Source organism: Myotis lucifugus, unplaced genomic scaffold (assembly GCF_000147115.1).
Source record: "Myotis lucifugus unplaced genomic scaffold, Myoluc2.0 scaffold_244, whole genome shotgun sequence".
Lineage (NCBI taxonomy): Eukaryota > Metazoa > Chordata > Mammalia > Chiroptera > Vespertilionidae > Myotis > Myotis lucifugus.
In genome coordinates, this window is record NW_005871292.1 from 1,876,824 (window position 1) to 1,899,089 (window position 22,266).

At 51.2% G+C, this 22,266-nt stretch overlaps 3 protein-coding genes and 1 long non-coding RNA gene across 5 annotated transcripts in view; 2 read left to right on the plus strand and 2 right to left on the minus strand.

Annotated features, from left to right (window-relative positions):
* The window catches only part of LOC106694361 (FXYD domain-containing ion transport regulator 7), a 22,602-nt gene extending 19,029 nt beyond the window's left edge, over positions 1 to 3,573 (minus strand). Inside the window, exons 1-2 of the mRNA XM_023762328.1 lie at positions 2,756 to 3,573; positions 1,154 to 1,234 (exon numbers count right to left, since the gene is read on the minus strand). The gene's annotated coding sequence lies outside the window, so the exon portion shown is untranslated. The remainder of the gene's footprint in view (positions 1 to 1,153; positions 1,235 to 2,755) is intronic.
* LGI4 (leucine rich repeat LGI family member 4) overlaps positions 1 to 5,398 on the plus strand; it is an 8,036-nt gene extending 2,638 nt beyond the window's left edge. The window contains exons 4-9 of the mRNA XM_006098687.3: positions 394 to 465; positions 597 to 668; positions 890 to 1,059; positions 3,429 to 3,593; positions 3,695 to 4,200; positions 5,081 to 5,398. Of these exons, the coding sequence (XP_006098749.1) occupies positions 394 to 465; positions 597 to 668; positions 890 to 1,059; positions 3,429 to 3,593; positions 3,695 to 4,200; positions 5,081 to 5,395 (1,300 nt within the window). The 3' untranslated portion in view covers positions 5,396 to 5,398. The remainder of the gene's footprint in view (positions 1 to 393; positions 466 to 596; positions 669 to 889; positions 1,060 to 3,428; positions 3,594 to 3,694; positions 4,201 to 5,080) is intronic.
* Positions 5,399 to 6,839: 1,441 nt separating this feature from the next.
* On the minus strand, positions 6,840 to 12,303 carry FXYD3 (FXYD domain containing ion transport regulator 3). The gene is given in 8 exon segments (XM_014464300.2): positions 6,840 to 7,046; positions 7,191 to 7,228; positions 7,543 to 7,643; positions 7,645 to 7,733; positions 8,582 to 8,605; positions 8,718 to 8,750; positions 9,839 to 9,890; positions 12,220 to 12,303. Coding segments are annotated over 7 exon segments (345 nt in total). The 5' UTR covers positions 9,879 to 9,890; positions 12,220 to 12,303; the 3' UTR covers positions 6,840 to 7,026.
* Positions 12,304 to 12,308: 5 nt separating this feature from the next.
* Positions 12,309 to 21,785, plus strand: LOC111827898. 2 transcript variants are annotated; one of them, XR_002831646.1, is made up of 3 exons: positions 12,309 to 12,439; positions 17,754 to 17,832; positions 21,672 to 21,785. It is a non-coding gene; the product is annotated as an uncharacterized LOC111827898 (long non-coding RNA). The 2 variants fall into 2 exon arrangements; XR_002831645.1 differs by lacking the exon at positions 21,672 to 21,785 and having other exon boundaries at positions 17,754 to 17,960.
* Positions 21,786 to 22,266: the final 481 nt, after the last annotated feature.

The window sequence follows — 22,266 nt, forward strand, 5'->3', positions numbered from 1 at the left end:
TGGTGATAAATGCAGTTATTCATACTGGGGTTGATGACAATGGTAGAGGCATGGGTATTGGTCACAATGGATAATCGTGGAGGTATTGGTAGTGATACTGGTGCTGGTATTGGTGATCACAGTGGCAGTGGGGGGAGGAGGGGGTGGTGGTGGCAGTGTTCACTGTGAGGCTGGTAATGACCACAGGGTCAGGTTCTTGGCCCCCAGGATTGTAGGCTGGCACCTCGGTGAGAAGAGGTTTCTGAGGAGGCTTCCCCTGGGATTATGCCAAGTGTTGGGGAGAACTCAGCACATTCCAGTGGTGTCTGGCTTCCATGGGGTGAGTTTCCCTAAAAACTGTGGGGCCACAGCAAAAAATGAGGGTCTCCCCCTTTCTGCCCTTTCCCTCCACAGCTTCATCGAGGACAATGAAATTGGCTCCATCTCTAAGAATGCTCTCAGAGGACTTCGCTCACTCACACATCTGTATGTGCCTCCAAGGCCTCACCCCTCCACTACCCCAACCCACCCTGGCAGGCACCCCATACCCCATCATCCAGAGCATAGGCTGTCCTCGTAGCTGCTGATGGTTCCTCCTTTTTCTCTCCTTCCACCAGGAGCCTGGCCAATAACCATCTGGAGGCCCTCCCCAGATTCCTGTTCCGAGGCCTGGAGACCCTGACTCATGTGTGAGGCTCAAGGGGGCTGCGTGGGGAGGTGGGAATGTTTGAGGAGGGAGGGGATATCTGTGCCCACTCTTGGTAGGCACAATGTGTACGGCTGCAATGATGCATATTCCTCACACCACCTGTGGGGCTCCATCCTGAACTCTTACCTGGGGAGGGGTGGGGAGTGTGGCCTCCAGATGGTGGAAGCCGGGTCGCAGCCCCTCCCCGGCCTCTTGCCCCAGGGACCTCCGTGGGAACCCGTTCCAGTGTGACTGCCGTGTCCTCTGGCTGCTGCAGTGGATCCCCAGCGTGAACGCCAGCGTGGGGACCGGGGCCTGCGCCGGCCCCACCGCCCTGGCCCACATGCAGCTCCGCCTTCTCAACCCCAAGACGTTCAAGTGCAGAACCATAGGTGGGGGCTTTCCCTGTGGGGTGGGAGGGACAGCAGGGGTTCCCAGAAGAAGGCGGGAGATCAGGGGGACAGAGGCCCGGGCTGAGGGGTTCACCTCACTTCCTGCTTCCTGCCAGTTCCTGGCTGTGAGACTCTGAGCAAGCAGCATCACCTCCCTGACCCTCAGTCTCCTCATCTGTAAAATGGAGGTAATAAACAGTGAGAATCCAGTGATGTATCCACGCCTGTATAACATTTGGCACAGAGCCTGGAATGGGAGGCCCTTATAAATGTTCATTCTTGTTACTCTTATTAATATAAAAATGGCCATTTCTAAAATGCTTCCTATGACCATTTTGCTCTTCCATAAACATATGCTGGTGCCGTTATGGGTACTGGGCAATGCAGAAAGCACAGCAGTGATGAAATGGTCCTGGGTCTTGTCCTCATAGAGCCCACAGTCCAGAGGGCAGCAGAGCCTGGAATGGTCAGGGCCAGGGTGGGGGAAGCACAGAGAGGTCAGGGCTGGGAGGTGGGGAGCCCCCGGGGCTATGGGAGCCCAGAGCCAGAGCAAGAGTCAGATACTCCTGAAGGAATGGGCATTTGGGTTCAAATCTGAAGGCTATTAATATAATAATAACTATTATTATCATCATCATATCTAAATGTGACATGTTTTAGGTTTGTCGGGCTCATAGAAGAAGAGAATTTAACTTAAGGGTCATTTAATATATATATATATATTTTTTAAAATATATTTCTTTATTGATTTAAAAGAGGAAGGGAGAGGGAGCGATAGAAATATAAATGATGAGAGAGAATCATTGATCGGCTGCCTCCTGCACACCCCCTACTGGGGATTAAGCCAGCAACCCGGGCACGTGCCCTTGACGGGAATCAAACCTGGGACCCTTCAGTCCACAGGCCGACACTCTATCCACTGAGCCAAACAGGCTAGGGCAAGGGTCATTTTTTTTAAGTTATTTAACAAATATTCACCGAGGCCCACTCTGTGCCTGGCCCTATGAAAGGCAATGGGCACACTGTGGTGACCAAGATAACTCTGGACCCTGGCCTCGCAGTTCTGTGGGGAGGAAGGGAGAGACAAACATTAAATAAAACATTGCACAAATAGATGTATGTTACATATTGTGATAAACACAGGGAGTGATGAGGAAAATTAAGGGGGGGTCCTACCTTACATGGGCATCTGATAAGAGTTTCTAAAGAGATGGCATTAGATCTGGATGTAGCTCTCTGAGGTTAGAGGGAAGGACATTGCAGAGAGGTGGGTGTATGTGCAATGGCCCTGAGGCAGCAAAGAGCCTGTCCTGCTTGGGGATCAAGGGAAGGCAGGTTTGGTTTGGGAGAGTGAGTGAAAGGAAGGACACATGAGGTCAAAGGTGCAGGAGTCTCACTGTACAGGACACTGAGAGCAACGGAGAGGAGAGTGGATTTCACCGAGGCTGTGGGAAGCCATGGTGGGTCTTGAGCAGGGAGTGATCATTTGATGGACATTTTAAAAGATCCCCCTTTGGGTGGGCATCCTGGTTAGTTTGGGTCATTGCTGCAATCCTGGCACTTAGAAACAGGCCTGGCCTATCGAGTGAAGTAGTATGACCCGGAGTCAACTGCTCAGTTCCACCACCACTCTGCTGGGCAACCTGGGTGCACTGTTACCATAAAAGCTAAGTTGTAGCAAAGAGATTCAAAATACCCTGAGTGAAAGAAGACAGAGGGCCTGCGATGTGCACTCCCAGCACATCTGGGTGTTGTCCTGGTTTTCATGGTTGACACTGACTTGTAGCACGTCCATCTGCTAGGTCTTGGGAGTAAGGGGAAGGAGACCAAGTCCAGGGTGAGCCACCTTCATACGCTTGAGGCAAGCATTGCAGCCACCACTCTGCTCTTGTTCCATGGGAAACTTGGTTTGGACATGGCCACACCTAACTTCAGGAGGGGGTCCTGAGGGGGTGCTGGGTGATGTGGCCTCTAGCTGGGCAGGTTGTGCCCACCTCCAGTCCTATTTCATGGAAAATGGGAAGGATGGATTTTGCTGGACAACTGGCTGCCTGTGTCTCTTAACCTTAGTTTCCTCATCCGTAAAGTGGATATAACAGTGGAATGTACCTCCTTGGGATTTGGTGAAGTTAAATGAATTAAACATGCTGTTTCTAAGCAGTTATTTGATGATGCCACCAAGCTTAGAAAATAAAGTATTATCATGTTGTTTTGAATTAATACAGCTATAGATTAAAAAGATTCCACTCCATGTACCTATGAGGTGAACACCATGACGGTCCTCATTTCAGAGATGTGCAAACCGAGGCTCAGAGATGAAGACCTTTGGGGTCTCCCGGGCCTGCCTGACTTTCTCCTGCCATCCCCAGAGCTGTCCCGGTTCCAGACGGTTGGGGAGTCGGCGCTGGGCGTGGAACCTTTTTCCTACCAGGGGGAGCCCCACATGGTCCTGGCACAGCCCTTTGCTGGCCGCTGCCTGATTCTCTCCTGGGACTATGGCCTGCAGCGCTTCCGGCTTGAGGAAGAGCTGTCTGGTGAGCTCCCCCTCTCATCTTCCTGCCTGCGGGGGGCGGGGGCTGGGGGCTGCCCTGCCCAGCCGGCCTGATCTGCCTCTTGCTCCCTGACTCCCCCACAGCTCCCTCGGTGGTGTCCTGCAAGCCCCTGGTGCTGGGCCTGCGCCTCTTCGTGCTGGCTGCCCGCCTGTGGGGAGGCTCGCAGCTGTGGGCTCGGCCCGGTCCCGGCCTGCGCCTGGCCCCGACTCAGGCCCTGGCCCCAAAGCGTCTGCTGAGGCCCAATGACGCTGAGCTCCTGTGGCTGGATGGGCAGCCCTGCTTCGTGGTGGCCGATGCCTCCAAGGCAGGCAGCACCACCCTGCTGTGCCGCGACGGGCCTGGCTTTTACCCACGCCAGAGCCTCCACGCCTGGCACCGGGACACGGATGCTGAGGCCTTTGAGCTGGACGGCCGGCCTCATCTGCTGTTGGCCTCAGCCTCACAGCGGCCCGTGCTCTTCCACTGGTTTGGGGGCCGCTTCGAGAGGCGCACGGACATCCCCGAGGCTGAGGACGTCTACGCCACACGCCACTTCCAGGCCAGTGGGGATGTGTTCCTGTGCCTGACACGCTACATCGGGGACTCCCTGGTAAGCCTGGGCCCAACCAGGTAGAGGTGGGAGCAGAGGCCACAAGCCACCTCTGACCTGCAGTTGACTCCTACTCAGGGCTGTGTTTTCAATGGGGACCACCCAATCTGGGCTGGTCTTTCAGCATTGACCCCACTTTGCACGCTGACCTCAGCTCTGCCCCAAGCTCACCGGCTGATCTTCAAACTCCAACCCCATCTAATGTGTTGATCCTTGAATTCTGACCCCAACCCAACACTGACTTCAAGACTGTGACCCCTCAAGGCATTGCTAACCCTAAACTACTCCCATTCCCCAACATAGACACTGGCCCCAAGATTCTGATTCTAACCCCAAACTCTGGCTCTATAACTCTGACTCACTCCAGGACTGACATTTAACCACAGCATCACACTCTGAGTCCCCCAGGCTGGTGCCCACACCCTCCAGCACTCTTTTTAGAGAAAGGTGTACCCAGGGAGAGAGTCTGAGCCTAGAAGTCACTGCTCTGATTCAGTTCACGGAGTGTCTCTGTGGGGAGTGAACTGTGGGCACAAGGACAGGAGTAGGTGACCAGGGAAAAGGCGACTATAGCTGGTTTGGAGTGCGGCCAGAGGAGGTTGGAGCAATATATAGCATAGTAGGTAAAACGGACAGATTCCATTACTGATGAGTTCTATGTTGGTGTGTGTGTGGGGGTGGGGGGGGGGCGGGGAGAGAAAGAAGGGCCAAGAATGTGGCCTGAGCAGCTGGGTGATGACATTTATAAAGAAAGCTACAGGAGTTTAGGGACCTGCAGGCCTCAACTTACAAGCTGTTCCAAGCCCTCTGAAGCCTAGAGGACTATCAACAGGCCTGGCCCTCTTGGATCCCAGTCCTAACCAGCCGCCACACTTCACAGGTCATGCGCTGGGATGGCTCCATGTTCCGCCTGCTGCAGCAACTTCCTTCACGTGGTGCCCACGTCTTCCAGCCACTGCTCATAGCCAGGGACCAGCTGGCTATCCTGGGCAGTGACTTCGCCTTCAGCCAGGTCTTCCGCCTTGAGCCTGACAAGGGGCTCCTGGAACCATTGCAGGAGCTGGGGCCCCCAGCCTTGGTGGCCCCCCGGGCCTTTGCCCACATCGCCATGGCTGGCAGACACTTCCTCTTTGCTGCTTGCTTCAAGGGCCCCACACAGATCTACCAGCTTCACGAGTTAGACCTCAGTGCCTGACACTGGATGGGATCCTGGACATGGCTGGTGAGGGGGCTGGCATGGGGAGTTTTAGGCCTCTGGACACCTCCTTGACTGACCTCTTGGCCCCACTTGGGGTTATGGCTGGTCCTGTGAGATACTGGCCACAGGCCAAATCAAGGCAAGAACTGCCCTCCAATCTTAAGCAACATCTTGGCTGGGGGCAAATGCTGGGCACTCAGACTGGGGCACGGAACTGGAATCCAGAAGTCATGGTGGAGTAATGTGCAGAGCTCCATGAGGCCTGGAAGCACCCCCCTCCCCTCAACCCACCCCTCCTACTCCAGCTCCCTGTGCAAGTACCCAGGAGGAGATGGCTTTCCTCTCCCCACTAAACTCAATCTGGCCAATCGCTTTTAGTGCACGCCTCCATGACGTTACCAGTTGCTGGGCAGGTTTTCCTGCCAGGCTTGCTAACTTCCTCTGTTGCTTGTGCGCATGCCTGCTGCCAAGGCGGAAGCCCAGCACGTCCTTGCTGTGCGAGGGAAATGGGAGGGAGAGCGGGAGTTTTTGCGGGGAGCCCAGGGTACTCCTTTCCAGTGAGTGAACGAGGTGAAGGCGAAGGTGTGTGAGCTCAATAAATGTGCTGTGAGCCCGCCCCAGCTGTTGTTGTGGGATCAGTGGGAGAGGGTGTCCCCTGACTGAAAAGGGGGGTTGAGGGGGGCAGTGTCCCAGGAGCAGTGTTTTAGAGGGGGAGGTCCCAGGGGAGCATGTTGGCATACTCTGGTAAGCTTTTGGAGTTGTCTAAGGAGTGTGGGTTCATGATTGTGGGGGATGTTCAAGGGATATAAGGGCTTTATTAGGGACAGGACACAGGTTTCTTGTGGGTCTCTTCCTGGGGGGGGGGTCTCTTTTTGGATGTTTTGAAGGTTTTTAGGCATCTTAGGGGTGTCTCTTGAGGACATTTTGAGGTCTTATTGGGTTTTGGGGAGTCTCAAGGGATTTTGAGGCTCATTGGAAGCTCTCACACCAGGTGGCCATCATATATTATTAGGGTTATCATGGGCAATTACGTAAAAGCCTCACGGAGACATTGGGTATTAGGAAGGGTCTTGTGTAATAAATTGGGGTCACAGCAGTGAGTGAGTCTTAAGGGGTCTTACTATTATAATCATAAGCTATCTGGGTCCTCATATCCTGGTAGGATAATCCCACTGTCCAGCCGAGTGTCCCAGCATTTCCTCTGGTTACAGCTCCCTTTCACTCTCAAAAATGTCCCCCATTTAAACTAGAAAATGTTAAATTGCACAAGTGGCTCCCGTGGCCATAGCAGCAGAGGACAAACCTCATGCCATTCGCCAGGTCCCGAGGGAATAGGCCTTTGGGCTTTTCCCAACAAAGAGATTCAGCTGCCAGCTTCTGTGGCAGCTTCCAGAGCGTGTCCACCGCAAATCTTACCCAAGTACACATACAGAGTCTCAACTGCTTGGGCAGGAGGCAAGCTCACTTTAGATCAAATATTGAACAAAGAGACCCTTACAGTGAAAGTGAGATGGGTCTGGAAAGGCGGTCTGAGGAGAGGAGGGGATTCCATCCTGGAGTTAGGTTCCTATGCAGACCAGGACATGGGGAAAGAGAGAGGCCCTCTGTGTTCTTTCATGGATCCATCCTCAACAGTTATGAGCAGAGCCTGGGAGAGGTGATAGGGTCAGTTTGTGAGACTGGATGGAGATTTTAGTCCCCAGAGTACGTACACACACACACACACACACACACACACACACACACGCCTCACATCCCGTGTACTCCTTAGCCCCATCTGTTCCTGTCTTACCTGGCGTGACGAGAGGTGGGATGTCCCCTGGTCGGTGGCTAGGAAAAGAAAAGTGGTGAGATCTGTGTTTGCCTCTTTGTCCTCACCCTCAAGACTAGCAGACTCTCAGCTTTCCTCAGCCTGGCTTCCTGGCTTCTTTCCCATCATAGAGTTGTACCACCCCAGGGTCCCAAGCATTTCAAGATTTGGGGCCCTTTGGGGATTTTCAGCTCTGAGGAATAAACCTAGGAAGTCTTTCTTAGTGGCGGGAATCTCCAGGGCAGAGCCTGGCCACCGGGCCTTTCTGCAAGGCTTCACCCCTGGAAGGTGTCTGTCCAGCACGAGGTAGGCACACACTGGGAATCCGGCTCACCTGGGCTTCTGGCTGAACTTGCACTTGCATTTCCCACCTGTTGGGGAGAGGAGAATGGTCAGGAGAGGGGACCCACAGCCCTGCCCGCCCCACTCCCTGGCAGCTCCTCCACTTACTCATGACGACAATGATGCCGATGGCGCACAGAATCCCTGCACAGATGAGCCCTCCGACTCGGAGGCTGTGCCAGTCTAGGAGAGACCCAGAGGGGGCCCTCTGTGTCAGCCAGCCAGTGTCCTCCTCATCCAAGCCCCCACCCACTTAACAAGGATGACTGGGCACCGGTGCTGTGCTGGGCGCTGGGATACAGCTGTGCAGAGAACAAGCCCAGCCCTCCTCTGCTCATACCTAGTTAACACGCAGGCAAGCGACACAGATCTCATGGAGGGTCAGATGGAGAGACGTGGTCTGAAGACAAGGAAGCAGAGCCAGGGAACAGAACAGCTCTTTTAGGAGAGTGGCCAGGGAAGGCCTCTCCGCGGGGCCCCACTGGAGCAGAGATGTGGGAGAGGAGGGAGGGAGCATGTGGCGTGTGGGAGAAAGTATCCAGGCAGAGGGGTCAGAAAGGACAGAGATCGGAGGCAGGGAGTGCACCTGCTGAGTCTGCGCCACAGCAGAGGGGCCATTGTGGCCGGAGCAGAAGCCGCGATGGGGGAGGGAGGACAGAGGAGGGACACGGAGCAGATCCTGTGGAATCTGGAGGCCACGGAGGTTTGGGTCTAATGGCACAGCTCCTCCAGGAAGTTTTCTCAAGTCAAACCTCTCCCAGACTTGATTTGAACATAACAGTGCTTCTCGTAACTGTCCCTGCTTCTCGTAAACTGTCCTTGCTGGATAGTCATGCATCTTCCCGAGGACCAGGCTGGCCTGTCTTGTTCCCTGAATCCACTGTGGCTACTGGCCAATGTCCTGGTCCAATCCTATCCTTGCCCCCTTTCCACCCACAGCAGACCCTCACCCAACACTGTGTGGGGCCCTCGGCACAAAACAGTATGAGGGGTGGGGTAGGAGGAGCAAAGGGAGGGGCACCAGCTCTTACCATAGTAAAATGGACTGTTTTTATCTGAAAGGAAAGAAAAAAGAACATAAATCCAGGAGCAGAGCTGGAATACAGGGGGTCCAGGGGGAGTTTGGGGGGGGGGGGGAGGCTGGTAGAAGAGCACAGTCTGACTTACCTTCCGGGTCGTTGGCGTCCAGGGCAGGCAGGCCTGGCGGGAGAAGCAGGAAGGAGAGGACATGGGTGCTGGTCTCAGTGAAGCTGGCAGGGCCAGGGGCTTGGAGAAAGGCCCCCTGATGGACAGGCCCTGCCTCCCGAGGGTGCAGGGGTCCAGCCCCAAACTAGCACGTCCCATCTCGGAGGTGTGGACCCTCCACTCAGCCCACACCTGCGAGCCACGCCAGCATTTTGCCTCCTGAACTAGGTTTTAACCCGGGTAGCTCTTGGCCACCCTTTGGCCCGATGTCTCCAGACCCCTGGCTACTCCACGCCTCCTCCAGAAACGGAGCGATGTTCTCGTCCGCAGGACACACGGTGTCAGTGCCGTCATCCTCGGAGCTCATCTCCCTGCTCGGCCACATCCCACCCGCCTGTTCTGATGTTTGCTCACCACTCCTCTTTAAAGCAACTTGCTAATTATAAACTTAGTACACTTTATTTAAAAAACCGTCTTCTATCACCATCCTACATGGAATAGTCTTGCCTGATGTAACAGGGAAAAACAAACACAATGAAAGCAAAGGACTAGGACTCAATTCTGGCTAGAAGCGGTGGCTGCGGGAGCCCGGGGCCTAAGCTCTGTTCGTTCTTTAAGGGGAGATTAATAATTTTAAATTATATTTTAAGTACAAGTACATAGTTACTCTGTACAGGCCCTGTTTTAAGTGCTTTCCGAATGCCAGCTCTTTCCATCCTCACAGTGACTCTACGTAAGTGCTGTTATTGCCCTCATTTTACAGGTAGGGAAACTGAGGCACAATTGGTAACTTGTTCCATTACCTCTAAGCTCCCAGTTACCCCCCACCCCCGTAATAAAGTGTTAGGGAGGCATGAAGACACAGCAAAGGCTGAGCATCTCCTTGAAGTCATCAATGAGACATCAAGACAAGACTTTCTAGCTGGTTGAGCTGCTGCTATGAGAGGTCCTGTGTTTGTGTTCGCTTGAAATCACCAGCACAACACTTCTTCCCTCAAGGAGACGCTATCCTGACAGTCACCGCCCCACAGGGGACACTGTGAGGCTTGCCTGCCGTTCAGCAGAGCAGCTCAGCGAACGGCCTTTCCGGGAACAGCACTCACCTGCCAGGAGGAGGAGCAGGCTCAGGGCCACTTGCTGCATGATGGAGCCGGCCTGGAAGCGGAGGGGAGGGCCCAGCTTTAGCACGGCTGCAGGGCCTCTGGTTCCCAACCCCCTCCTACTCCACGCCCCACCCAGGTACACACCTCACCCCAGGGTAGGAAGGCTGGCACTGAAGGCTGAGAGACAAGAGCTGAGGAGTGCAGTGGGTGCTAGGTGAGAACTCAGACCTGATGGGGGAGCAGCAATAACAACTCACTGGACATGGACTTGAGGCTTGAAGTGAATCACCCTGGCAACCAAATAAGAGAGAAGCTGCCTCTGGTTGACCCCATTTTACAGATTGGGAAACTGAGGCTCTGATAGGTGCCTTGTCAGAAGTGGGATTTAAACCAGGGTTGGCTTTGCAGCAGCTGTCCCTAACTCAGGATTCTCAGGGCCTCGGGGTGTTTTGGGAAATGGGGTGTTAGAAGCCAAGTGGCAGGAGGCCCAGTTCCTAGGAGTGTCTCCCATAGACAGCTTGGAGCCTGCCTGCCTTGCCCAGACTTTGTAGATTCAAGCCGCTCAGGGCTGGGTGTGGCGGGTAGAGCACAAGGCTGGGGTGGGGTGGGATAGACTTGGGAGAATTGGCCTGGCTGCAGCCCCAGCTCCATCTTTTGTGCCACCCTAACCACTGACCCCCATTTCTGCCCCACCCCTGCTCATCCCACCCCAGCCCCTGGTTCTGCCTCCACCCAGGTCCCAGCCCCTGCTCCTACTCCACCTCCTGCCAAGCTCCTCCTGGCAGCAGATCTTCCTCCTTCCCCAGGGAGCCCTGCTCAGCATGAAGAGGACGCCTCTGTCCCCTCTTGGCCTAGGGTGAGTCCACCCTACCACCATCCTCTGTGCCTGTGATAAGCACCCGGTCTCTGTGCATCCCCTGCCCTCTCCCTGCCCCTGCCCCTGCCCCACGGCTAAGGCATCGGTTGTCATAACCTTAACAGCAAGAGCTTACACTTCCTCTGACCCACCTGTGCCGGGCACTGCCAGTGACCCTGCTGGGTTTCACTCGTCTAATCCCGACAACCCTGAAGGCCATCTGTTACCTGCCCCATTTCCTGATGGGAAAACATATGTCCTCCCCACCCTGGTGAAAAGCCCCTTTGACTGGAGAGAGCACCCCCATCTCGCTCCTTCTCAGTCCCTCCATGGAACCCCCACCTGAGCTGCTTTCGATTTCAGGAAGAGGCCTGTAGTTTGGGGGAGCATTACTAATGAGTTTAGGAGCCCAAAATGTTTTAGGGGGATCTGGGGAGGGTGTGTGGGCAGGACAGGCCTGTAGAAGGTCTGCTGCTGTTGAAAGCGACCTGGTGCGGCTTTGCCGCCCCAGGACTAATAGCACTGCTAAGAGCCTGGCTCACCGAGGTTCACCCGGGCACGCTGTTCTCAGTTCTGTGCGCTCATTCACGCGTGTCATCTTCACAGCAGATGAAGGTGGCGCTGTGCTTAGCCCACTTTGCTGTCGCAACCCTGTAACCCGTGTGAACTACTCTGTCAGCGGCAACTCTGAGTCTCAGCTCTTACGCCTCTTTCCATGGGATCCTCCGAGTCCCCCGCCTGCTGCAAAGTCTCCATTACTCTCCCTCCCGAGCATCACCCAGCATCCCCAGCTCAGGGGAGACTGGAGTGGTCTCAGCTGTGCCTGGCTGAGCGCTGGTGTCTGGGGGTCTGCCCTCCTCTTTCTTGTCAGGCTGTCGTTGGAAGAGGCCCTGAGCTGCTCCTGAACTGACTGTTACTGGTGTGAGGCTTGGAAAGGAAGGCGGCTTTGCAGATTGAGGCTCTGCTCACCCCTTTCCACTCCTTCCCGGCCACGGAGGTCCTGTCTCCGCCGGCTGCCTCTGCTCTCCCCTCTGTCCCTCTATGGTGCTGGAGGCCAGGCCTTTCAGGCATGAGGAATGACTCCTCGTGTCCCTGAAATCTCCCACCCAGCCCCCCATTTTACAGCTCCTCAGGAACCTCCAGCTCCGTTTTCTCGACAGGACCCCACTTCCTAGACACTCGAGTCTAGCCAGTCACCCTATCTGCTCTGATACCACCAACCATCCATGATCTACTTAGATACCTCCATTCGCTCCGGTACCCCCAGGCCCCCTGTTCGCCCAGATGCCCCCAGTCCTGTCCTGGTCCACCCAGGTGCCCCTGATCTATCCAGACAACCCGGTCGCACCTGCAGATCTTATCCTCTCCCCGATTGGCTCACCAGCCCCAGAGGAGAATCATGGGAGGAGGATCTCATTAGGGCTTCCTCTAATCTCCTGCTCCCGCCCCCAGAAAAGGACCTTGAAGGCAGAGGTTCTAGGGTCTTTAACAGAGAGCAGTGGAGGGAGGGGGCCCCATCACTCACCCGTGTGGCTCCCCAGGCTGTGTGGACGGTGTAGTTCCGCCTGAGTCCTGCCTTTATCTGCAGCTGCCACGCCCTAAGCAAACCTGGGCAACGCTGGGCAGGTAGAGAACAAGTCAGACTGCCTAAAGCACAGGAGTTCCCATTCCATTCCTGCTCTTAAAGAGACAGCTCCAGCCACCACCCCACCACTGACAGGAGCTCCCTGGGGTCCAAGACTGAGGTGAGGTGCAGTGAGAATAGGATGGGCTGGAACTCATCCCCAACCCCAACATTAGGGGAGGGGGCTTTCTCCAATCTCCTGCCCCTCAGAAAGGGACCTGGAGGGAGAAAGTGCAGGGGCTTTAACAGCAGAGCGGGCCTGGGGGTCTGGGAGGGGGTGGAGGAGGCTATGCAGAGGCGTAGTATCCCGTTACTTTTACTTAGATTGTGCTGTGCTTGGAGGAGGGATTGGCCTCAATCGCGGGAGAGCTAATGTCCTCTTCCAGGCCACTTGCTGCCGTTGACTTAGTTTGAGGGTCAATAGAAGATGCTGGTATGGCCAAGGAGAGGGTGGGGCTGCTTGGCCTTAGACCAGGACCCCTCCCTGTTGTGTCCCTCGTGCCCCAGGGAGACTGGGAACTGGCTCCTGAGCACCAGGTCCAGACCTTCGGAGCCCAGGCTCTTCCTAAGAGCGCTGAGAGCCTGGGTGAACAGCGGGCCTTGGAGCGGGGGGCTGCCTGCCATTCCGGATAAGGCCCAGCTGCACCGTGCTCAGCTCCTTTGCCCGCCCTCCTTCCTCCCCTGCCCCTCCTCCTCACGGCATTCCTTCCGGCTGGGGTCTGTGCATGCCCCCACTTGGTCCCCGTTGGGGTGCCCCCTCCCCCCAATTCCGCCTTTTTAGACAGAGAGACTTTTGTCTGGGGGCTGGATAGAGAACAAGGCTCCTTTGAGTGGCTGGTAGAGGATTGGGGTCATGGGGAGGGGCAGGGCCAGAAAAGGGGTGGCTCTGTGCTGGCCACCAGCTGGACTCCAGGCGACCCCCAATACCATCACAGGGGTGGGGAGGAGGGCTGCAGGAACCAGGCCAGGGAGAGGGTGGAGTGCAGGCCAGGGAAAAGGGGTTTGGAGGTCAAGGCCCTGCTGGGGCTATTTGCTGGGGCAGGGAGAACAGACCCCCACTTCTCAGCAGGGAGGGACAGGGAGGCAGCAATGTTCACGCAGCTGTATGGTTTCTTCATGTGGTTCCCTCGGGCAATTTCTCGGTCCCAGGCCCTAAACTAGGACAAGTCCTCTCCCCACTCCCATTCCGGAGGGGCCAGTCCCTACAAGAAGTGGAGGGGACACTCAGGGAGGTGGGGCTCAGTCAGAGTGGGAAATTCGGGGTGGGTGGAGATAGAAACGGAGGAAGGGAAGGCCTGAGGGGGATTCCAGTCCAGCTAAGGGGTCTTTGTGTCTGGGCAGATAGCATCTCTCGCACAGACAGTTCAAGATTGTAATATCCCTGGGAAGACCCCTTTGGTGGTCTTGGGAGTGGAGTGGTGTCTCTCCCTGCTGGGAAGTCTGGGAACTACAGGCATCTCAGAGTGAGAAGGCCTGAGTGCACTGTGGTGGATGGAAGATGCATGCTCTGTCCTTCATCTATGCCAACAGCGGTTCTCAACCTGTGGGTCACGACCCCTTTGGCGGTCAAATGACCCTTTCACAGGGGTTGCCTAAGACCATCCTGCATATCAGATATTTACAATACGATTCATAACAGTAGCAACATTACAGTTATGAAGTAGCAACGAAAATAATTTTATGGTTGGATCACAACATGAGGAACTGTGTTTAAAGGGCCAGGAGATTGAGAACCACTGGTCTACAAACTCAGATGCCAAAGGGGCCAGGCAAGAATCATGAATGAGTACAGCAGGACAGACGTGAGATTATAAGGTATGGAGACAACTCAGCAAATAGGAGAACTATTGTCCTGTCTAAATGGCAGCTGCCAAAAAGACTGGAGCAGGCTCACATGGACAGGTAAAGAAGTACTTCCCAGACGCCTTGGGAGAAAAACGAGACGTATCAAAGTGTGCTGCCATTAGTGAAGAGGAAAATAATTTATATGTGAATACTTGTATATGAATAAAATATTATTGCTTCTGGGGAGGGGGATTGAGAGGCTGCAGGATGGGGTGGGAAGAGACACTCACTTATATATCCTAGAAATGTGCTACCTTGAAAAAAGTTTAATTTTTAAAAAGTAAGGGATAGGCTGTACACAGTTCCAGCCAATTGCTACTATTTTTAATAGGTATCAGAAATCTGAATCTTTATGTGGAAGTTCTAATCTTAAAAGTTGGGTCAGATTTTTAAAAAATTATTCAGGTCAAACAGAACACATCTGAGGGCTGGTTTTAGCCTGGGAAGACCACCAATTAGAGCTTTCTGCCAACTTCACTTCCAGAATCTTTAGTCACTGTGATTTTGCATTGGGATATCCAAATGTTTATGAGGCTTATACCCAACTCAGGCCAACCATAGCTTCTCCCCAGGGCTGGACTGGAACAGGCCATGTCCAAGAGTGAGCTGGACTGGGGCCGGGGCTTTTGGCTGGGAGGGTAGGACTAGAGACCCCCTGTGGGTGGGTGAAAGTGTGCACACTGGGACCTGGGGAGGGTTTGCAGAGAGTGAGGTATGTGCAGCCTCTTGCATCCTGTTGGTGAGTCTTCCAGGCCGATTTGATTTCAGTCATTTTGAGGCAGGATTTTAAGAAGCTAGGAAATTTCCTTGACAAGTGGAATAAAGGAAACAGACAAAATAACTAAATAAGGCCAAACAATTTGAGCAATGAACAGCCAGCTAATGAATCACAAGGCTTTATCTTCCCTAACCAAGGACACTCAGGAACAAATGGTTTACACATTCTAGACCAGTGGTTCTTAACCTTCCTAATGCTGCGACCCTTTAATACAGCTCCTCATGCTGTGGTGACCCCCAACCATAAAATTATGTTCGTTGCTACTTCATACCTGTAATTTTGCTACTGTTATGAATCGTAATGTAAATATCTGATATGCAGGATGTATTTAGGTGACCCCTGTGAAAGGGTCGTTCGACCCCCAAAAGGGTCACGACCCACAGGTAGAATCTAGACCATTCTGGGACAGACTAGCCTGAGTCCCAGTCCCTCTTTGATGATGTTCTTGAAAAATGAAACTAACCAGAAAAAAACCCTGTCCTTTCCATACACACATTCTGATGAATCAACATATTGAGGACACACCTGGAATAATGAATATTCTGTTAAGAACCTCCCCTGAGAACTCCCCTAGGATTCCTGCCCACAGAAGCGTGTATCTCTGCTCTCTTTCTCTTATACTTTAATGCAGGGGTCCTCAAACTTTTTAAACAGGGGCCAGTTCACTGTCCCTCAGACCGTTGGAGGGCCGGACTATAGTTTTAAAAAAAACTATGAACAAATTCCTATGCACAGTGCACATATCTTATTTTGAAGTAAAAAAACAAAACAGGAACAAATACAATATTTGTATTTGCGTGTGGCCCGTGGGCCGTAGTTTGAGGACCCCTGCTCTAATGGTTTCTACAAGACTTGCAACCAGAGGAGCAATGGGCAATGGCAGCTTGTCCCAGGTTAACCCCCGATCCTATCTCCAAGGCCCCCTTTTTCTCTGACTTGCCAGCGAGCCAAAGCAGCCCCACCTAGGCTCTCTCCTGTTGTTTCTTCTACCTTAAGCCCTTCCTTGTCCCCAGCTTTCATAAACATACCCTCAAAATCACTTGGACTCCTATGAAGTCAAGAACCCACACACTACAGGCTGGGCTGAGGTGGTCTGGTAACAGTATTAAAGTGTGTCCATTTATTTATTTATATATACAATAGAGGCCCAGGGGGAGCAGGCCTAAGCCGGCAGTCGGACATCCCCTGAGGGCTCCCAGACTGCAAGAGGGCACAGGCCGGGCTAGGGACCCCCCCTTCAGTGCACAAATTTCGTGCACCAGGCCTCTAGTCTATATATAGAAAATAAGGTGCAAAACTGCCATTCACTGGAGCATTATCTCAATTCATTGAAATTTTGCTTTCCAGAAATTGTCGACAGTTTGGCTCAAATAAACTCACTAAAAATTCTCTATAGGTTTGAATGTTTCTTAACTTTACAGTTTATAGATATAGTGTATAGATAATGTCATTTGAAATAGTTCCCCTTCATTTTGCTTTTGAAATTCTTTGGCCCTGAAGAACCTGTTGAAGTTGTGATTGGCTGCGATTTCTCAGTATCCTGGAAATCTTTGCAAAATGAGAAAAACCAAACCTACAAATAGTTTCTGAATATCACAAACTTTTCAGGAATGCTGAATAAAAATACAAAAGCAAGGCCATAGGGTGTTTTATAGTCACCTATTCAAAGTTTTATTGATTTTGGTTTTAATATTCAGGCTCAATAAGTTTATTGCTCTTCTTTTAAGTCTGCGAATGTTTCCATAGGCTCCCGACAAATTTATAGGCCCCAGATGGGCAGCCTGGGGTGTGGGAGCCAGAGGCACCCGACTCATGAGGGTTCTTGTTGGGCCAGTTCCCCACCTTTCCAGGTGGAAACTGAGAGGCCAGGCTGGTGGGTTTGTTACCGGAAAGGGGACCTAGCCCTTAGCAGGTCTGCCTCGACCAGCCGGTAGTGTGTGGGTTCTTGACTTGGTGCAGGGAAAATTTCAAACATGAGTCCAGATGACTAAGAGGAAATGTTTATTAAAGCTGAGGACAGTAAAATATGAAAGGATTTAGCATGGAAGAAGCAACAGGAGAGTCTAGGGTGGGCTGCCCTAGTTCTCTGGAAAGTCAGAGAAAAGGGGGCCTTGGGATCAGGTTCAGGGGTTAACCTGGGATGAGCTGTTGCTACCCATTGCTCCTCTGGTTGCAAGTTTTGTGGGGTTTCTTAGAGTTTAGGAGATGCATGGCTGTAAGAGTGGGGGAAACGAGGGGAAAGGGAATGATGGGAACTGCTCCCCAGAGGGAGAGCATGTGCAAGGTCCTTTGTCTTGAAGCTTTATTTCTTTCTCACTGGCTTTATTTCTTTAGGGGAAGGCCTCAGTGTATTTCAGCTCCAGACCCAGAAAAACAGCAAAACCAGGGGGTGATACCTGGTTTTGCTGTTTTTCTGGGTCTGGAGCTGAAATACACTGAGGCCTAGATGTTATTTCTAGGGAGGCAACCTTCTGTATCGGCTGGAAATCGCTCTGCAGTTTGTTCAGCTATCTGTCTCTGTTTCCCTATTCTACTTGTTCTACTGGCTTACTGTCCTGTCTCAGGTTGGGGAGGTGAGGTTGCAGCAATATTCCAAGTTCCTATTTCCTAGGCAAGATGAGGACAGAGAGACCCATGGGCAGATAAGTATGGCCTCCTGGGGCTCTGGAACTGGTCCCTGTGGCCTCTGTATTGCACACCTGTGAGAGAAGAGTGGGAGCTGGCAGGAGGCCCAGTCCTGCCATTTTGGGGTGGGGTGACATGCCACACAGGGCAGCCTTAAAACCTTCCCTCTGTACTGCTTCTGTTGTAGGTGGTGGGCCAACCACAAGCTCTGGATGGAGAGTCAGCCAGCAATGTGGGAAGGGCCCAAGCAAGCACTGTGCAACCAGGTAACCTCATGCATGAGCCAAGGTGGAAAACTGGACTATAAGGACTGCCTTGATGGTTGGGTATCCTCAGAGGTTGAGTATATGTGACTGGGATGTGTCTGGAATAAAAAGTGAGTGGGGAATTCTAATCTGTGGTTCTAATCTCCCACAAGGGTAATGTCCAGAGAGGGTTGAAGTGGATCTTGGGAAGTGCGAGAAATCTCCAGTATGGGGGATTGAGCACACAGGACACATAGAATAGTCACAAGGGACTTTCTGAGGATGGGAAACAAAATTTCTAGGCCTAGGGAATACATTCCCCCAGATAGTCCATTGAGGAGAATGCTGAGGATCAGGGAGGAGGGGGACAGTCCCCAAACCAGGGACAAGAAAGATTGCTCTGCTTTGGTGGTGTTTTATACAGGGCATTCTGTGGTGCCTGGCTGGACAGACAAGGAGCATGATGAGAAGCTTTATCTGCAGGTTATGTGCACCTATAAATATCCTATATCAGTGGTTGGCAAACTGCAGCTTGCAAGCCACATGCAGCTCTTTGGCCCCTTGAGTGTGGCTCTTCCACAAAATACCACGTGTGGGCGCGCACGTACAGTGTGATTGAAACTTCGTGGTCCATACGCAGAAGTCGGTTTTCGGCCTGGGCGAGTCTATTTTGAAGAAGTGGTGTTAGAAGAAGTGGGGGTACGTTCGCTGAGGTCGACCCCTCAGATTGAGGACGTTTTTAGCAAAGGCCAGCTTAGGAGTACCCTAATTAAGTTAATAACAATGTACCTACCTATATAGTTTAAGTTTAAAAAATTTGGCTCTCAAAAGAAATTTCAATCATTGTACTGTTGATATTTGGCTCTCTTGACGAATGAGTTTGCTGACCACTGTCCTAGACACTAGAGCAGCGGTTCTCAACCTGTGGGTCGCGACACTTTTGGGGGTCCAATGACCCTTTCACAGGGGTCACCTAAGACCATCGGAAAACACATATATAATTACAAATTGTTTTTGTGATTAATCACTATGCTTTAATTATGTTCAATTTGTAACAATGAAAATACAACCTGCATATCAGATATTTACATTAAGATTCATAACAGTAGCAAAATTACAGTTATGAAGTAGCAACGAAAATAATTTTATGGTTGGGGGTCACCACATGAGGAACTGTATTAAAGGGTCACAGCATTAGGAAGGTTGAGAACCACTGCACTAGAGCAAAGTGAGCCTGGGGCAAGTTACTGTTGTGGTGGGGGATGGAGGGAAAGCAAAGGTGAGAGACATAAGTAAAATCTGAGTGTCTAGGAAAAATTAAAGGGAAGATATCCTAAAACTTCTAGGAAATCTCCACCAATGAAGCAAAAAAAAAAAACACAAAAATGCCTCTATTATTCTGTGAGCAACAAACCAAACTGAGTTGGGGTCTCAGACAATTTGCTCATATAATTGCAAAGACAGACAGAAACTCCCAGATTGGAGAGGGCTCTCCTGAGGGCTCCCAGATTGGAGAGGGTGCAGGTCGGGCTGAGGGACCCCCACACCCCCCCAGTGCACGAATGTCATGCACCGGGCCTCTAGTTGTATATAAGAGTGTTTCTGTTTTGTGTCTCTTTGTTTTTTGGTTTAATTTATTTAAAGATAGGGCATGTCCCACTTTGGGGGAGCCCAGCTATTCGTGGCAAGGCTGAACATGTGGCAGAGATTACAGGAACGTCCAGCAGCTGCCAAGAATTCTTAATCTTGGGGACTCTTCTCGCTTTCCCTCTCAGGGCATCAGCTGCCTGAAACTCTTAGCTAGTGTGGACGAAAGGGGCCACATGCTGACCTGACAAGCTCAGGAGAGGTCTGCATGGCAGTTTTGCAGACCTAAAGTAACCACAAAGGATGGTCTGAAATTAAACTTTAACTAAAAGCAGTTATGGTGGGCAGTTACGTCCTAGGCCAGTATCTTCACTGACAAGGTCAACCTTTACCGTAGCTGAGCCTATCTGTCTTTTTGCATCTATGATAACATATCCTTCCTTGAAATGTCTGGGTCACTTGTGACTTCCCTGTATCTGGAGCCCCTGGGGCACAACCAGGTGTGCTGGGCCTCAGGACAGATACCACAAATTCCTTCATCATCATGTTAATTGTTCCTGCACCCACCTAAGTATGTGTCCATCATTTTACTTTTTATCCTATCCCAGAGGTTTCCCCGCTTCGCTTAATCCCACCTCCTTAATCTATCACCAATGAATTTCATGTAACCCACCTATGTTCCTCCTTTGATTAGAATGTATAAATACGGATGTAACCCCGCCATTCTCTGGAGCACTATCTCAATTCGTTGAGGTTCTGCTTCCCGGCATATGTCGACAGTTTGGCTCAAATAAACTCACAAAAATTCTTTACAGGTTTCAATGGTTTTTTTACGTTAACACTAGTGAGAGTTCTTGTCTGTGTGTCTGTAATGTAATTTAGGTTACCAATTTACTTTGCTTGCTGTCTATCTTTTGGGGGCTTAGTTTGCTCTTCGCTGGTTTATGAACATAGGGTCAAAGATTACATGAGGAAGTCGGGATTACAGGCCCGCCAGGGGAAGTAAGTGATGTGGGCTGGGGTGGGGCTCCATTGTTTGGGCAACAACAGTTGTTAACCTTTCCATGATCATAGGCAGGTCTTGAATGAGATTGGACTACATTCCAAGGTTGACTCCCAGGTCCAAAGTTGACTACCAGGTCCCAGGGGCGTACAATTTCCAGATTTTTGCCTCTAACACTGGGAGGAACAGATCTGCAGAAGTGCCCTCTAGCAAGTTGGAGAAATAGCAATGGGGCGGGGGGAGGTAGGCAGGGTCACTCCCGTTTTTATAAAGAAAAATAAAATAAAATAGTACTTTCACATTAAAGCCACTGAAGACTGGTGAGTTGTCCCTGTTACAAAATTGCCAATAAAATGCCTTGAGTAATAATAGTTAGCTTTAAAATCTCAAAGTTGTTGTAAATATAAAAAAAAAGTGTATATGATAATAGTTATATATGCCTAAACATAGTTTTCCAAAAACTTTTAGTAACTTCCAAAGTTTTAGTAACTTAAAACTTTGAGTTTGCTGGGTTAAATGGTAAAAAAAAATTATTAAGTATCTAGGTATTTTGAAATACCAGGATACTGAAATATCAATCTCAGTTTGCCATGTATGGAGAATCTAGAGGATAGATTTGAATCTGTTAATAATAAGTCTTGTATTTTATTTAAAATATCTCTTAAAATTGTGAATGTATTGCTAATCTGAGGAATGTTAATTACATGTCACCTAAAAATCAAGGTTTCTAAGGGTTAAGAATTCTAACTAATTGGGAAGAAATTATGGTTTTGGTGTCATTTTGAAGGAAAAAGAAAGTGGGTCCTGAAAGTTGTAAGATTTATGAGGAAGGGTTTGTGAACGTTGAGGAATGTTTGTAAAGAGAACTGTTGAAAGGAAGTTATATAAATGACACAGCCCAGTAAGCCAGGACAAGTAGAATAGGGAAACTGAGATGGTTAAACAGCAATTTGGAGCTATTTAGTAAATCCCATCTTCCATAAACCAAGGACACTTAAGAGTAAGTGATTTACATTTTGCCTCCCTAACAAGAGTTCATATAAAAAGTTTATATGAACGTACTCAGGGAGACAGGTAGCAGAAATCCAGTTAGTGTCATTTGCTGACCACACCCAAGGACAAATGAAGTTAAACTTTTTCTTGACTTAGAATTGGCTTTAGGTGATTCCAATAGGCCCCGGTATGCCTCAAGATCTCCCTACAATGGAGACTAGGGACAATTTCTTAAGAACTATGTACTGGCTAGCTCTTCTATTTTAATGTCTCTCAGATTAGAAGGCCTCCTGGCTCAAAGCCCTCTTCTTGAGTTCCTGGCTCATCACCATCGACCAGGAGACTACGTTACCACTGAGACTGCTGTTTGGACTGCAGAACAAGGTCGGACCCATCCCACTCGGGTTGGGGGTGTACCACCAGCCTCTCTGGGTGGAGACACCTCATCTTGGATGGCCATTTCAGGACATAGCCCCTTGAAGTTAACACCAAAGAAACTATAAGCTGTCTATTTGCTTTAGGGCTCTGGCAAATTGCAGGGGAAATGTGTATAATCAGGATCATGCTTACCCAGTTAAGTTATTGATTATAGATAACTTGAATGACTTGGATATTTCAGCCTTTAGGCCAAGAGATTGGCTAGGACTACATTTAGGAGTAGATGTTACAGGACAAGATCCCCTAGACCAGTGGTCGGCAAACTGCGGCTCGGCAAACCGCGGCTCGCGAGCCACATGCGTCTCTTTGGCCCCTTGAGTGTGGCTCTTCCACAAAATACCGACTTCTGCGCATGGGCCACGAAGTTTCAATCGCACTGTACGTGCATGCTCGCCCAGTCGTTTGCTATTAACGTCCTAGATCTGATTGAGGAC